This window comes from Poeciliopsis prolifica, unplaced genomic scaffold, assembly GCF_027474105.1.
Source record: "Poeciliopsis prolifica strain line A6 unplaced genomic scaffold, Auburn_PproV2 SCAFFOLD007, whole genome shotgun sequence".
Classification (NCBI taxonomy): domain Eukaryota; kingdom Metazoa; phylum Chordata; class Actinopteri; order Cyprinodontiformes; family Poeciliidae; genus Poeciliopsis; species Poeciliopsis prolifica.
The window spans coordinates 2,248,745-2,264,847 of NW_026562382.1; the positions used below are offsets into that span (position 1 = coordinate 2,248,745).

At 41.9% G+C, this 16,103-nt stretch overlaps 1 protein-coding gene across 1 annotated transcript in view; it reads right to left on the bottom strand.

The window, feature by feature from the left end:
* LOC129361096 (nebulin-like) overlaps positions 1–16,103 on the bottom strand; it is a 64,179-nt gene that overhangs the window by 24,061 nt on the left and 24,015 nt on the right. The window contains 48 exon segments of the mRNA XM_055031755.1: positions 1,872–1,973; positions 2,574–2,678; positions 2,775–2,879; positions 2,966–3,070; positions 3,159–3,263; positions 3,368–3,472; positions 3,582–3,686; positions 3,781–3,885; positions 4,187–4,291; positions 4,400–4,498; positions 4,588–4,692; positions 4,785–4,889; positions 4,976–5,083; positions 5,178–5,285; positions 5,364–5,471; positions 6,035–6,139; positions 6,240–6,344; positions 6,463–6,660; positions 6,791–6,904; positions 7,000–7,107; positions 7,207–7,311; positions 7,411–7,515; positions 7,616–7,720; positions 7,885–8,082; positions 8,424–8,534; positions 8,626–8,733; positions 8,830–8,934; positions 9,036–9,140; positions 9,233–9,337; positions 9,423–9,734; positions 10,583–10,690; positions 10,786–10,887; positions 11,012–11,110; positions 11,220–11,324; positions 11,409–11,720; positions 11,806–11,913; positions 12,025–12,129; positions 12,226–12,429; positions 12,522–12,833; positions 12,928–13,035; positions 13,167–13,271; positions 13,397–13,600; positions 14,050–14,361; positions 14,455–14,562; positions 14,637–14,741; positions 14,834–15,037; positions 15,122–15,433; positions 15,535–15,642. Coding sequence (XP_054887730.1) covers positions 1,872–1,973; positions 2,574–2,678; positions 2,775–2,879; positions 2,966–3,070; positions 3,159–3,263; positions 3,368–3,472; positions 3,582–3,686; positions 3,781–3,885; positions 4,187–4,291; positions 4,400–4,498; positions 4,588–4,692; positions 4,785–4,889; positions 4,976–5,083; positions 5,178–5,285; positions 5,364–5,471; positions 6,035–6,139; positions 6,240–6,344; positions 6,463–6,660; positions 6,791–6,904; positions 7,000–7,107; positions 7,207–7,311; positions 7,411–7,515; positions 7,616–7,720; positions 7,885–8,082; positions 8,424–8,534; positions 8,626–8,733; positions 8,830–8,934; positions 9,036–9,140; positions 9,233–9,337; positions 9,423–9,734; positions 10,583–10,690; positions 10,786–10,887; positions 11,012–11,110; positions 11,220–11,324; positions 11,409–11,720; positions 11,806–11,913; positions 12,025–12,129; positions 12,226–12,429; positions 12,522–12,833; positions 12,928–13,035; positions 13,167–13,271; positions 13,397–13,600; positions 14,050–14,361; positions 14,455–14,562; positions 14,637–14,741; positions 14,834–15,037; positions 15,122–15,433; positions 15,535–15,642 — 6,585 coding nt within the window.

Below are 16,103 nucleotides of genomic sequence, written 5' to 3' on the forward strand. Positions count from 1 at the left end.
TAAAAAGGAGGTGCTTTAAATGTTTAACATTCAAATCTGGCATGGTTTTAACTTGTGAATGCAAAGAGAAACTATCCAAAAAGAACAAAGTTATTTGAAATATCTTTTCTGCCAAAGTGAATTAAAAACATCTCACATTTTGGATTAAATTAAAATAGTCGTATAATAAACTTATAATTTATTACAGGGAAGAATTGCAATCAATAGCAATTTATTACAATAATAAATTCTAGTAATAACAAGTTAGGTTATTACTATTGTTCTATTTTCAGTTTTTTGGATAGTTGTCTGACTCCAGTTAAAGAAAAGTCAGAAACATCATATCAACTTCTATCAAAAAGAACTAAATGGAGGATTAGTATGCATAATATTCACCAAAAACATGCTTTGTGAGACACACAGACACAAAGATGACAATTAAAACACAAATTACAACTATTTGGTGATGAAAGTCTGCAGCGCTCACATCCTTCTTACAATGCAATGCAAAGTTGCTTTGGTAAAATACTACATAGTAAAAATTACCACAATAAAAATGTAGAAAAAGAATCTGTAATCAGCTTCTAATATAACAATAAAAATGTAGACGTGGTGTAGAAGGTGACTAACACATTTTATGATTCTGTGCAACGATATTGTGTTTTAGAAAGAGTTAAAGCTTCACTGACGATGAAAGGGAAGCGATGGAGGGATTAGGAAATGAAGGAGGAGGAATACATGGATCTAGAACCACTTTTAGGAGGATGAAATGGATGAAGAAAAAATAAAAACAATGTCCACAAACACCAGGGAGAGAGAAACAATCTCTAAAAAAACGTCATGAAACTTGAACACCAAGTGATAAGGCAAAAATATCAAAAGCGCATTATTTTGACTTTCAAATGAGTAGATCAAATTTTCATGTAAAACTATAGCTCTTCTTAGAAAAAACTTGGGTCAAAAATGATTAATTAATTAACCTTCTCAGATTTCATTTAGGTCATTAAAAAATGACCTAAATAAATAAATCTTTTTGTCAACTTGTGCAGGCCTTAACCTGTAAACTGCATCTGAATCCAAAAACATATTTCAATGTAAAAAGTCTAAGATGATCCTAATCCTACCACAGTACACGCTGGCTACATAAAACGCTAGTTTGTGAAGCTAAAGTAAAACTGAAATGAAAAATGTCACAATCTCATAACCGTCTAATAGCTTAGCATTGTCCAGTTGAAGGTTCCTGTGTGTTTGTGGACGGGTCTCTGTTACAGCAGCTCACTGGTCTCTGACGGTTTACCTTGCTGCCCATAACGGACTGGCAAAGGGCTGTGAGGATGTCAGGGCGGAGAAACTCATTGCAGCCACTCTTTAGTAGATCCATTGCTCGGGATTTATACATTTTCTGTCCACACACACCCACAATAACGAACATACACACAAAGCATGCCACAGTTTAGAACAAACTGGGAGACAGAAACAACACTGGGAGGGACTGGAGGAACGCTCTGGAGATCCCAGGAAGACACTCGAGTCCACTCATCTGTCCCCAGAGAGAGAGACAGAAGTGATCACATTCACTAGAGCCAGGTTTGTAAAATAAATAAACGATTTGGATAATCTGTGAAGTGAAGCTGTCTCTCTCACGGAACAGATGCAGAAAGGTCATGCTCACTCAAGATAGCGGCTGCTGTTTGAGTGGCATGGATTACAGGGGCCTGTGAGGGACAAATAGGAAGAGAGACAATGATACAGAGGACCCCAGCACAGTCATGCGGCTACCAGCCCCACCGGCAGGTCTGTGGAAGGCCTCATGCGCCGGGTGCGAGCGGCCCAGAGGACCGGCGGCGTGCGGGCGAAGCCGCCCGGTCGTCCATCACATCCGGGACGGTTACCTGGCTCATCTTCCTGTTCTCCCTGGCCAGCTGGTACCTGGGATCGTCTGTGGTTATGGTGAACTTATCCCTGGTCTTCTCATAATTAGCTCTGTAGATCCTCTGCTCAGAATTTCAGAAGGTTGTTAAAAACAAATGTCAGGGGGGAAAAATGGCGTCTCTGGAATGTCAGCAAACTTTAAGGAACATGTTGCTGTAAAAATGGACAAAAATGTGAAATACACATCGATACACCTGAAAAACAGCTGACGGTGGTTTCCAAATATTTTTCCCCAGAAATCCTTTTCTTTTTTTTTTTTTTTGTTGCTTTAACAAAACCCAAAAACACTGTCCTGGGATGGAATATATGTTATCAATTAATCCCATTGATATCCAAGCAACCAACATTAATACATAACATTTGTAACAATGTGGTGCATTTACTACGCAGAGAGCCGGCATGATCATAAGAGCTGATATCAATATCCAACTCAAATATTGTTGTAACGGCCGATAACCGCCTCACCACCACCCGAGCTGTTAGCTCCCCCAATGTCGAGAATCAGTGATCTAAGCAACAAATCTAATAAAATAAAAAGATCACATTATTTTACCTCCACGTAGAGAGTCCAAGAGAGAAGCAAAGAGACAGATAAACACAGTTGATCATTTCAGAGCAAACGATAACGAGATCATTTGAGGCAACAGAAGGGAAGGACTCACGTCGTTGATGAGAGTCGAGGCGTTCCTTGCAGCCTCGAAGAACGGCGTGTCGCATGTGTATTTGAAGTTTCCTCTGTTCTTCTCAAATGAGGCTTTGTAAAGTCTCTGTAAAAGAAAGAAACATTAACAAATAAATGGATGGTTGAAACAGAATGTATTCTTGTTTTAAACATGAATATAGGAAACTATTTTTTCCCTCACCTCGCTGTACAGAGCCTTGTTCCTGTCAGCCATCACCAACTCAGGAGTGTCCCAAACGAAGCACCCGATGCCCTTTATCCACTCCAAGTCCTCCTTGTACTTCACCTAGAAACACAAACAAAACCAAGAGTTTCTCACAGATATTGCCCCGCATGTTAGTCCTCCTGTCAGGTGCAGCTTTGCGTACTTACGTTGCTGATGTTATCGTTGGCCATCTTGCTGAAGAAGAACTCGGGGCGGTCGGGGATGGACTTCCACGTGCCCAGAGAGCTGATGTACTTCTCTCTGTATTTCACCTGTGGAGTAGAAACGGAACAAGTCGCAAGTCGTCCCCCTTTCGATGGAGAACCGGTCATTTCAGAGGAGTTCATTTGGACTGCTGACCTCGCTGATGTCGTCAGTGAACTTGCGGTGGCACACGATGTCCAGGGCGTCCTTGTTGGTGTGATAGTGGCCCTTGGAAAGCTCAAAGGTTTCCTTGTAACGCAGCTGAAGGAAGAAGAAAATGTGGGAAAAGGTCATTTTTTAATTATTATTATTAGCCTATTTAAGCTCTGAATCAGAAAACGTGGCATTTTCTAACAAAGTCTTACATTGCTAGACTGGAGGTAGGCTTTCTTGGACCGGATCAGGATGGGCGTGTCAGCAATAGCGGTGTACCTGTGCTTCATCTTTTCATATTGCTCTTTGTATTTATTCTGAGTGGAGAACAAAATACGCAGCATATTAGATGTTTGTTTTAGAAAACTTCAATCAGTTCAGGTAACCTTATTTATCAAGCACATTAAAGGACGCTGGAGCGCTTACCTCACTGAAAACCACTTTCATTTTCCTCGCGTGTTGATTAGTTGGAGTGTTCATTTCTGGAGTGAAATGAGCTCTCTCTTTTGATGCCAGACTTGTGTACTGGTACTGCAGAAACCAAAAAATAAATATAAATGAACAATCAGCATATATTACAGTAGAGAAAATAATAAATAAAGACCAGAGACATGTTTCAGCTTGCCTTGTTTGTCAGCTGCTGGGCCCACTTGACTCTCTTTATGTCCAAAGAATCTGCGATGGAGGAAACTTTCATCATGTCCTTCTTGCTCTGGGCTCTGTATATGCGCTGAAGACAAAAAAGAAACAGAAAACTTAACCCCACTCCAAAGTACATGAAAAACATGCAAGTTTTGAAAGCCTTTGAAGGATACTGCACATGAAATAAAGATAGTCAGAGATCTGACTTAGCAGAGTATAAAAACGTACTGAACCCAACAGGACGTTGTGTGAATTTTGCAACAAATAGTTGCCCTGTGTTTGGTGTTGTTATGTAATTGTGTTGGTCAACTACATAAAATTAAACAAAATAATAATGCAAAAGAAAAAAAAAAGAAAAACTTTTCCAAAAATGGGAGAAAACAGCTCACATCACTGAAGTGAGTCTTCAGCTCAGTCACGCGGTTGTACTCTGGCGTATCCAGGACCACGGTGTAGTTTGACAGGTTCTTCTTAGCATCCACTTGGTAGCCCGTCTGTAAATGGAAAAACAGCTCATGTGAGCGAAGCGCCACTGGAGAAAAGAAGAAAAACCCCCGAAAATAAACACTGGAAACACGACAGGAGCATTTCTTCCAACGCACCCTGAGTTTGTTGATGTTTCGGACGTGGACCATCTCCGGGGTGTTGTACAGGAAGCAGCCGACGCCTCTCAGCCACATCAGATCCTCTTTGTACCTCAGCTAAAACGACAAAGTTCAACAAGGTTGGCTGTAGAACACATTTTGTGAAGAAGTGGGAGACCATCATGTCTGTTTTTCTTGTACGGTACCTCGCTGGTGATCTCATTGACGTGATGACAGTGCATGAGTTCGGGCGTGATAGGCATGGATATCAGCTGGCCTCGGCTGTTGTAGTATTTCTCCTTGTAGCACAGCTAGTGGGGAGCAAAGAAACGGGCGTAAAAAGGCAAGTCCTCTCAACTCGGTCAAACCAGAAAAGTGAACAGCGTCGATAATGGTGGCGTACGTCGCTGAGGTGTTGTTGGTTCATCTTGAACTGTTTGAAGTCCGGAGTGTCGTAGGTTGTGTGGATCTTGTCCTTCTGCTTGTGGTAAGCCTCACGATACAGACGCTGAGGACGAGAACAGACGGGAGTCGCTTCGCTGAGTGAAATGATCGGAAAGGGCTGTGGGCCTCTTCGCACGCTTCTTCACTTACGTCATTGATGATCTTGTGAGCCTTTCTCGAGGTGACAAAGTTGACACCTTCCGGGTGAAGAGTGTAAGCTTTAGCCTTCACCATCTCAAAGGCCGCCTTGTATTTCGCCTGAACAGTTGAGAAACAACGTGTGTCATTTAGGTTAAATCGCAACAACCTGAAGACACGTTCCTCTACTGTTGTCGAGAGTTCACACACTCACGTTGCTGGTGACGACGCTGTTCATCTTGGCCTGCTTGATGAGCGGCGTGTCGCTGGGCAGAGAGTAACCGGTGGGCATGAAGATCTTGTTGGCCTCTTTGTACCAGTTCTAGCACAAGACGCCAAACGAGAAAATTATTTCGCGATACATACCAATGTAAGAAAAATATGTTGACTGTTAACTTACGTCACTCTGGATGTGATTGGCCAGGCGGGCTCTTTCTGTTTCCATGGTGACAGCAGGGCAGGTGTGCTTGCCCTTGACGTTGGCGTTGTAATCGTAACGGTAGTGAAGCTGGACGAAAGAAAGGGAAAACAGATTTGACCGACGATGCCGATTGTGTTCATGATGGAAAAAATGAAGAGAGCATTTTAAACGAACAGTTCCTCTGATTTTGTTTGAGTAAAATGAACATTTTATTTTATTCTATGAACTGTTGACAACATGTCAAGGAAAATATTTAGTAGTTATTTGCAGAAAACGAGAAATGGCCAAAGTCACAAATAAGATGCAGTAAATGCAAAGAAAACAAGTTCACATTCATTGAGGAACAACAACAGTGATGTCTGAACTCAGGAAAAGTTCAGAAATCAATATTTCTCCTGGTTATATAATTATAACAAGGAGGTTTTCAATAGACTCTTCTTTTTTTCCAGAGCTGCATGTAATGATATATCTTATATTCTCTTAACATATATATAAAAAGTGTGATGGTTTTTATTTTGACATGGCGGTGCGCCACGATGAATTACACATAGCGGAAACCCTGGGCAGCAATAATTCAGAAAGTGAATCAAGAAAATCAATGACTTCATAACATAATAAAATAATAATAATAATAATACAATGATTATTACATCACTGAGGTTCTGAGCGTTCTGCTTGGCTGTTTCATACACCGGAGTGTCCGTCACCACGCTATACTCCTTGAACGCCTCAATACCTTTGGCTCTGTACTTGGCCTGGAATGAAGAAAATAAAAAATAAAAATGAGCGTAAAAGACCAGCAATAAGCCAGGATGTAAAATTAAATAAAAGGTGAAAACATTACAGGCCATTTACCTCACTCTGCAGGACACCAGCATGCTTCACACGGAGGATCTCTGGAGTGTCCCAGGCGTAACACCCGATGCCCTTCAGCCAGTTCAAGTCGTCCTTGTAGAAGATCTGTGCAAGGATAACTTCTATTTAGCACTTTGATTTAATCTCCTCTTTACCTCTTTATAATCAGAGATGCTAGAAACCCAGATATTTGTAGTTCTCTGGCTGTAGGATGGTGACTCACGTCGCTGAGTTGCTCGTTGACTTTGCGTGCTTGGACGTACATCTGCATGTCAGGCATGCACATCCACTGGTGCAGGTACTTGCGGTAGTGGATACCGCTGACGGTGGCCTGGGTGTTGCGAGCGGACAGGATCTCCAGCATGTCCGGCGGGATGTGGTTCTTGGCCTTACTCTTCTCGTAGTTCTCCTTGTACAGACGCTGAACGGTACAGGCGACAGACACTCATGTTACTAGAAATATTTCCAGCTTGTCACGACCGTGAGTCATTCTTAACAAAGGCAATTTAACTTTTGGTGATCAGATGATTCAAAATTGGAAAGCGACTTACATCTAGAACCAACTTTCCGGCCTTGACGCAGCGAGCAGTAGCAGGATCGTCTTCGAGTGACTTTGGCAGACTGTAAAGGGACTTGAATTTTTCATAATCCTCCTTGTACTTTACCTAAAGAAGAAAGAAGATCCACATAGTCCCACAAAGAAGTTTTAAAGAGAACCACCTCTTGGTTACGACACTGTAAGAGCTGAGCTTCAACTTACGTGGCTGAGAACGATCTTCTGTTGTTTGGCATGTTGTAAGGCGTTGGAATCAACTGGGATCTTGTAGCCCTTTGCCTTAATCTTATCCCAGGCGGCTGTGTAGTTTTTCTTCGGATAGAAAATTGAAAACATTGTCAAAATGTTCCAGTGCCTCTTAAAAACTTTTTACACGTGAAACATTTTTTTTGTATTATAATTTTCACTCACATTGCTGAAGAACAATTTGAAGTCGTGGCATCTGGCATAATCGTGCGTATCCAGAACCGTGGTGTACATGTGCTTCTCCTTGTGATATGCCTCCCTGTAGTTCAGCTAGAAAAATAGTTTAAGATTAAAGATACATGCAAAGGTTTTTGTTTTTTTCTTTCCAGAACACCATTTACGGCGATTTTTGAAATCACGCCCACTTACGTCGCTGGCCCAGGTGTGGCCCAGGACGGCGGTCACATACTCAGGCGTGTCGGTCACAATGGAGTAGTTGTTGAACTCTTTCTTAGCGTCAGCTCTGTATTGACGCTGGAATGTGACAAAGACAAAATATTGGAGTTAATCACATATATTTTTTCTCTCTCTCTGAAATTGGCTTTGACGAACCATTTAATATAAAAATACTGACTTCACTCTGCAGCTCGTAGGACTTCTTAGCGCGAATAATCTCTGGCGTGTCCCAGACATAGCAACCGATGCCCTTCATCCAGTTCAGGTCGTCCTTGTAGAAAACCTGGTAAAACATGCAAGAGTTACATGTTGCTTCTCGACAGAGACACGAATTAGATTTTACGTTCTCAGTGATTAGAAGAGGAATGTTTTTCCATTTGTAATTTCAGAAAGCTCACGCGACACATTTGTACGACAACTGGATCGGGACGCAGAAGGACGACCTACATCGCTGAGAATCTCATTGGTCTTCCGGGCCCGGATGGCGTCCTCCTGCTCTGGGTGGCACGTCCACTGGTGCAGGTGGGTGCGGTACAGGACATCGCTCAACATGTCCTGGCACCGCTTGGCCACCTGGTTGGCGATGATGTCAGATGGGAGGTGGATTTTGGTCTTGGTTTGGTGGTAGTCCTTCTGGTAGACCCTCTGTGAAGACACATTAATAATAAAAAAAAAAAACCGAGGAGGAGTCAAGCTCCAATTACAGCCACAAAATTTTACTGAAAGAAAACACCTTTATCTGTTTCACTTTCTTCGCGAAAGTAGAAAGTATACTTAATCAGCAACTTACAAACGACAAAGTATGAATTGACCAACCTTCCTATTTTGTGCCTTGGCTCTTTTCTACACAAATTTGTACAAGAACTGTGCTTTCCTTCCACTAGAAAATGACAAAAAAACTCTTTTTTTCAATGTTATACAGACTTGTCCTCAAGCTTTTTAGGTTTGCTGGAAATAGATAAAGTTGAATTTAGCTGACATCTTACCAGTCCCTTGTTTTTCTCCTGCTGGCCGCAGCGCATCACCTCGGGGAAGTCGACCAGGGTCCCGGCCATGTAGTGGCCCTTGGCTTTTTCATGAGAATCCTTGTACTTCACCTAACAAGAACAATGACAGTATTCATTTTATTTAAATGTAGCCAGAGAAAAACATACAATCACTTTCTGTATTTTTATCTTTCAAACTTACGTCACTGGCAATCTCCCTGCCCTTCTTGCCACTCAGTAATGGGATGTATTCATGGTTCAGGCTGTAGCTCGTAGCTTTAGAGTTGTCCCATTGCGATTTGTAAAGTTTCTAAAATGAGAAAAAGAGTTAAAATGTTACAAATGAAACCTTGAAGTCAAAGTCAAGGTGGAGAAAGAAGCGACTCGGTCTGCAGATTCACATTACCTCACTGGTGGTCTTGGCCATTTCTCTGCTGTGTGCCAGCTGAGGAGTGTCCTCCGAGCCGATGTAATGACCTTTTTCTGCATTGAAACTCTCTTTGTATTTTAGCTGTTGGAAAAAGAAAAAAAATAAGCGTAATGAATATTTATTAACTGGTTAATTTTCTCTTTCTTTTTTTTATTTATGACATTAAGCGCTCGATTACATACGTCGCTGAGGTTGGCGGCGTTTATTTTTGCCAAAACGATCTCAGGGCGATCCACAATCAGGCTGAATTTTCCAAAGCATTCTTTGGCGTTCTGCTTGTAAAGCCTCTGCAGATGAAAAACAAACCAAACCAAGATGAACCACGACGTGGCAACAACTCAAGCAAATAGCAGACTCTGGATGCGACGACAAAACCTACATCATTGAGTATTTCCTGGGCTTTCTTGACTTTGACGTGATCGACAGAGTCAGCTGCCACCCAGCCGCAGCCCCTGATCCACTCCAGATCAGCCCTGTAGACGTTCTGCAGACGGAAACCACAGCGAGTAAGGGATAAACGTTTTGACCTTTTATTGAAGTCAGACAAAAGTTCATCTCCAGTTACTCACGTCACTCTGCAGGTCGTAAATCTTCCTGGCCTGCACCACGTCGTTGGAGTCCGGCAGGCAGGTCCAGTTGTGCAGGTAAGTCCTGTAGTTGAAGTCGTTGACCTGGACCTGGCATTTCTTGGCCAGCTCAAGGGTCAGCATGTCTGCTGGGAGGTTGTACTTGGTCTTGGACTTGTTGAAGTCCTTCTTGTACAGAGCGTCGCTGGCGATCTTGGCCGAGTTTATGGCCAGCACGATGAGCGGATCGTCGTTGACGCTCAGGGCTCCGATGTGGTGACCGACCTGCTTGCGGTACGACTCGAGGTACTTATGCTACAAGATAAAAAAAAAAAAAAAAAAACATTGTTATTCACATTTTGTTGTCAGTAAACATTAGGTAACTGTAATACCTGCTGTCAACTGATCAATTTAGCACAACTACATCGATAGTTGGAATCTATTGCACACATCACATTGCATGATAAACGTAAAAAAATAAAAAATAAAAATTCAACTAATCTTTGGAAGAATGGAATACAATTCAATACAATAGGAATATTTATTATGTGCATCAGCAGAAAGTTGAAGGTAAATGCAGATTCAAATCAATGTGAGTAAATGTACAAATTTCAAAATAACAAACAGAGCTGCATAAGAAAACACATGTAATGAGACTATTATAATTTGTCAATATTTAAAGTTGCATATAGTTTATTTTGTCATTCTCCGTTTTATTTATATTACTTTGTAACCTCGTGGTCACAAGCACCAGTTTGATTGAAGGAGTTTTTGAAAAACTATATATGAATGACTTAAAAATTAACATTAAGTTAAAATCTCAAAATTCAAACTTTTTCTTTAAATCCCTAAATTTGTGAAATCCAATCATGTTGCCACATGGGCCATAATCGTTACGTCAAGAGTCCCAAAAATGTGAATTACTTTTCTATCTTTCAGAATAAACTTTGAATAAACAAAGTAATCAGATTTTGTTGGGTTATTTTGTTTGTCAGTAACATGGACGAGATGTGTTTTTTTATGTCTACATGATGTAACTAAAATGTTAAACTGGAACTACAAACAATAAGTTATAAATTCAGATGCGTGCTTCATTTCTCAATACCAACACATGCAATCCCTGTACAAATTCTTACTGTGTGAAATAAACTCCCTCTGCTCACCTTGCTCTGCACTTTAGTTGTATCGATGCACTGTTTAATTGGTACGGCATCTCCAGGCATGAAGTATCCAGTGGCTTTCACCTTGTCCCATGCTTCAGTGTACAGTTTCTGCATGAAGGCAAGACAGAAAAAAAATATTAAATAAATCCAGAAACGGTAGAAAATTAAAGTGCGCTCGAACTGAAACGTGTGACAAACCTTACCGGGTGAATATTTTTAGCGACTTCTCTGGCCGTAGCAAGACCAGGAGTGTCCACCAAAGAGTACTTGGTCTTATCCTGGTGCCAAGCTTCGCGGTATTTGGCCTGAGAAGAACAAAAAGACAAAACAAAATGACATATGTGATGCTGCAACATCTCTGCAATGGAATTTTAAACAAAGCATCAAAACAAATTCATAAAACATCTGCAAAAGGAGAAAAGCTGTTACCTCGTTTAAGACATCAGCAGCATTCTTGGCGCAGGCCAAGTCAACTCTGTCAGTGGGAACTGTGAACTTCTGTTCATCCAGCTTGACCCGGTAGCCTCTCTGTGAACAAAAGCAAGATTACATCAAAATCATATCAACCTCGAAGTACCTTCTAACTTAAATATAACATATGGAATATGGTTTGAGGATGGTCGTGTGTGAAACTTACATCAGCGAGAATCTTCTGTGCATTCTTCACCTTTACAACATCAACACACTCGTGTGGAATCCACCCACAGCCCTTTATCCACTCCATGTCAGCTTTGTACACAGCCTGGAGGGAAACGTTCATTTAATTAATGCAGGTAATCATAAAATACCAAAGGGACACTTTGTAAAAAAATCTCCAGTAACTCACGTCACTCTGGAGGTCGTAGGCCTTCCTGGCCTGCACCACGTCGTTGGAGTCGGGCAGGCAGGTCCACTGGTGCAGGTAAGTTCTGTAGTTGAAGTCGTTGACCTGGACCTGGCATTTCTTGGCCAGCTCAAGGGTCAGCATGTCCACAGGCAGGTTGAACTTGGTCTTGGACTTGTTGAAGTCCTTCTTGTACAGAGCGTCGCTGGCGATCTTGGCCGAGTTCAGAGCCAGCATGATGAGCGGATCGTCCTGGACGCAGCGGGCACCGATGTGGTGACCGACCTGCTTACGGTATCCCTCTTTATACTTGAACTAAAAGCAAGAAAAAAAATAAGGAAGTAAATTTTTTTTAAAAAAGCCCACATTACAGATGCAGCGTGATTTTCTTCTCTCTTACATCACTAATGATGTCCCTGGAAGCTTTAGCTTTCAGCACAGATATGGCGTCCTCCTTGACGTGGCAGGCTTTGGCCTTCTGCTCGTCCCATGCTTGTGTGTACAGTTTCTGCAGAGAGCACAACGGGTAATTATAAGGTATCACTGTCAAACCAGGAGGCAGTCTCAATAAGATCAGAACTGGTGTGTTATTTTCAAAGCAAGGTCGGTACAAACGCACATTGCTGATAGTGATGGCGTTGGCCTTGGCAAGCTCGTAAGGAGGAATGTCAGGTGGGATGTGAATGGTGAGCTTATCTTTGTCCCAAACTTCTGTATATTTCCTCTGTCAAAGAGAGAGAGAGAAAAAAATACTTTGTTTTGTTCTCATTTGCACAAATATTTGTACAAATTCTCAGCTTTGATCCGCTTTCCGACGCACATTGCTGAGGTTTTCAGCGTTTTGCTTGGACAGGACGATAGCGGGGAGGTCCACAACGCTGGTGAACTTGACGGTGCTTGGGTGCTGGCGGTAGAGTCTGTCGTTCAGAACAGCCTGGGCGTTTTTAACTTTGATCACATCCACGCACTCATGGGGAGACCAGCCGCAGCCTTTTATCCACTCCATATCTGCTTTGTAAACAGCCTTAAAAAAAAACAAAAAAATATTGGCTTTATGGGTGATTTTCTTTTAATTCATAAATTGGCTTAATTAGACGCCATGGCTCATGTGCTCACATCACTCTTCAGGTCGTAGGCCTTCCTGGCCTGCACCACGTCGTTGGAGTCGGGCAGGCAGGTCCACTGGTGCAGGTAAGTCCTGTAGTTGAAGTCGTTGACCTGGACCTGGCATTTCTTGGCCAGTTCGATCGTCAGCATGTCCACTGGCAGGTTGTACTTGGTCTTGGTCATGTTGAAATCCTTCTTGTAGATGTTGTCGCTGGAGATCTTGGCCACATGGGCGGCCAGCATGATCAGCGGGTCATCCTTAACGCTCAGAGCACCGATGTGGTGGCCGCACTGCTTGCGGAAACCAGCCTTGTATTTGTACTAAAACCAAAAGAAAAATATCTCCGTGAGTTCCGTGAGGTGAAACCGTTTACATACGATGCGAAGTGCAAAAATGTCTGTGACTCAAACTTACGTCGCTGATGATGTCGCGGGACGTTTTGGCTGCTAGGACAGAAATGGCATCTTTGGGAAGGAAGTAGCCCTTGTTGATGGCATCAACAAAACCTTCGCGGTAATATTTCTGTGAAAGGAACAAAAAGAAATGATGTTGCATGCTGTTCAGTTTGTACTAAAAACCAAACATCTACACATTCAGTAATGATCTTTGGAGAAAATTATTTATTTATGTAAAAAAAAAAAATGTTGCATTACCAGACTGGTGTTGAGTTTATTCTGCTGTGCCAGCAGGATTTCTGGAGTGTCAGGTAAGATGTGGAGGTTGAGCTTGTCCTTCTCCCAGGCCTCAGTGTACGCTTTCTGAAAAATGTATTGCATAATTGTGCATCAAAAACCAAAATTTTCTTATTAAGTAGCTTTCATATGAGAATAAAACTCACCAAAACTTTCTATAAAAAGAAATGGTTAAGTTTAGCTTTTTGTACCTTGTTCATATTCTGGGCATTAGCTTGCGCGAGAGCATATGGCATATCTGATGTCTTGGCAGTGAACTTGAATTGGCTGGGATGCTGCCGGTACTTTCTGTCGCTCAGGATCTCTGCTGCTTTCTTGGCTTTCTCCACTTCCAGCGACCCAATTGGCACCCATCCCATCCCCTTGACCCATTCCATGTCAGCCTTGTACACAGCCTGTGTGAGTGGGGAGCAACGATCTGAGTCATTCGGTAAATAATGACACTTCTAATGGAAAGTTGCTCTAAAAGTTGCATTGAAAGACCATTAAAAGTGTCATTTTTTAAAAAATAATGCAACGTTTACACTTTTAATGGACTTTTAATGACAATAGAATAAATATAGATGCTTCATGGCAACAGTCATAAACATTCATGAAGACCCCTTCATGTTTAAGATGGTGTCATGTCAGTCTTATGCGCACCCTGTCAAATAACATTTTCTAAGTTAATAATGCAGATTACTAACTCAATATAAATGCATTTACAATTAAATTTTAAAGGTGGTTGCACATTAGGTGAAATGATCAAGCATACATTTAAATTTGTTGAAACGTGACAAAGTATCAAAATAACCATATTCTGCAAGACGTAGTTATTTTGACCACAAGTGGGTTTTGAACTCACGTCGCTCTGTAAGTCATAAGCCTTCCTGGCCTGCACCACGTCGTTGGAGTCCGGCAGACAAGTCCAGTTGTGCAGGCGAGTCCTGTAGTTGAAGTCGTTGACCTGGACCTGGCATTTCTTGGCCAGTTCAAGGTTCAACATGTCCACTGGGAGGTGGAACTTTGTCTTGGACTTGTTGAAGTCCTTCTTGTACAAAACATCGCTGGCGATCTTGGCCGAGTTCAGAGCCAGCACGATGAGAGGGTCGTCCTGACAGCTGAGTGCTCCGATGTGGTGACCAACCTGCTTCCTGTATCCGGTCTTGTATTTATACTTTAAAGAGACAAAAATGAATAAATGAAATCAAAAGTTATTTTAAGCAAAACCACATGTTGAGGAGAAATGAAAGAATAATATGTGACGTACATCGCTGATGATTTCTCTTCCGTGTTTAGCGGCAACAACAGAAACAGCGTCAGGCATCATGTTGTAGCCCTTTCTGAACATTTTCTCGACCGCTTCTCTGTAATTTTTCTGAAAAAGAAAGAAAATGTGAATTGCAACAGGACTAAGCAAAGCTGCGTTAGGTATACATAGGTCAGACTTACATTGCTGATGTTGTAGGCGTTAGCTCTGGAAAGCAGGATTTCAGGAAGGTCTGGGATCATATGGGTCTTTAATTTGTCTGCTTCCCATGCAGCAATGTAGTTTTTCTGTGTGGGAAAAATAAACACAGATAATTAAGTCAAGATGCCCCCAAGAACATCATCAGAATAACCAAAATACCAAATATGAGCATCTTTACCTTATTGATGGTCTCTGCATTTGTTTTGGCTAAGACCAGGGGCATGGCAGTCATATCGGTTTTGTATTTGAATGTGTCCGGTTTCTGCCTGTAGAGACGGTCGCTCAGAATCTTTGCAGCGTTCTTGGCTTTCACCACTTCCAGAGAACCGATGGGCACCCATCCTACACCGATCACTTCATCCATGTCGGCTTTGTACACAGCCTGAACAAGACAGTTTGAGTCTTAGAAAGTACATACAAACAGATGCACCACATAAGAAGCTGAACATGTGACATGGGTGCTCACGTCACTCTTGAGGTCGTAGGCCTTCCTGGCCTGCACCACGTCGTTGGAGTCGGGCAGGCAGGTCCACTGGTGCAGGCGAGTCCTGTAGTTGAAGTCGTTGACCTGGATCTGGCATTTCTTGGCCAGTTCTAGATTCAGCATGTCCACAGGCAGGTTGAACTTGGTCTTGGACTTGTTGAAGTCCTTCTTGTACAGAGCGTCGCTGGCGATCTTGGCCGAGTTCAGAGCTAGCATGAGCAGAGGGTCGTCCTGGACGCAGCGGGCACCGATGTGGTGACCGACCTGCTTCCTGTATCCAGTCTTGTACTTGTACTGGTGGAAAGTGGATGAAAAAATGTTTATCTTACAACCGTTGCTTACATTTTCTGTGAGAATTAGTGGACGAAACGGACGCTACAGTGGGTGGGACTCACATCACTGATGATATCCCTGGAGGTCTTAGCAGCCTTGACAGAAACTGCATCCGGAGGAAGGAAGTAGCCTTTACTGATGGTTTCCTCAAAGCCTTGTTTGTACAGTTTCTGCAGAAAAACAGTCAAAAATTGACATTTCAAGTGATTTTAAAAACTAAATTCAATGACTACCACTTATTGATCAAATATAGTCTTACATAATAAGGCAACCAGACTCACCACACTCTTTCTCTAAGCTAACAGGATAGGATGACTAAATGACTCTGATTTAGTTGGATCTGTTTGCTTTGAGTGCAGAAACGTAATATAAGATCCAGCTTAACAGTGTTTGGCAGCAGTTAAAAGTAATATGTGAGCAGTAAGGGGAACACTAATAAAGAAATTTGTTAATAAATAATTTAATATGACATTAACACACCCCTTTTGTTTATTTTATTTACCATATTGGCACTCATATGTGGTTTTGTATGAGTTTTATTACATATATATCTATAAATATTGATACTCCTTTAACTCATGTCACAATACTTCATGCTATATTATTTATTTAGCATTTCAAGATGACGTAA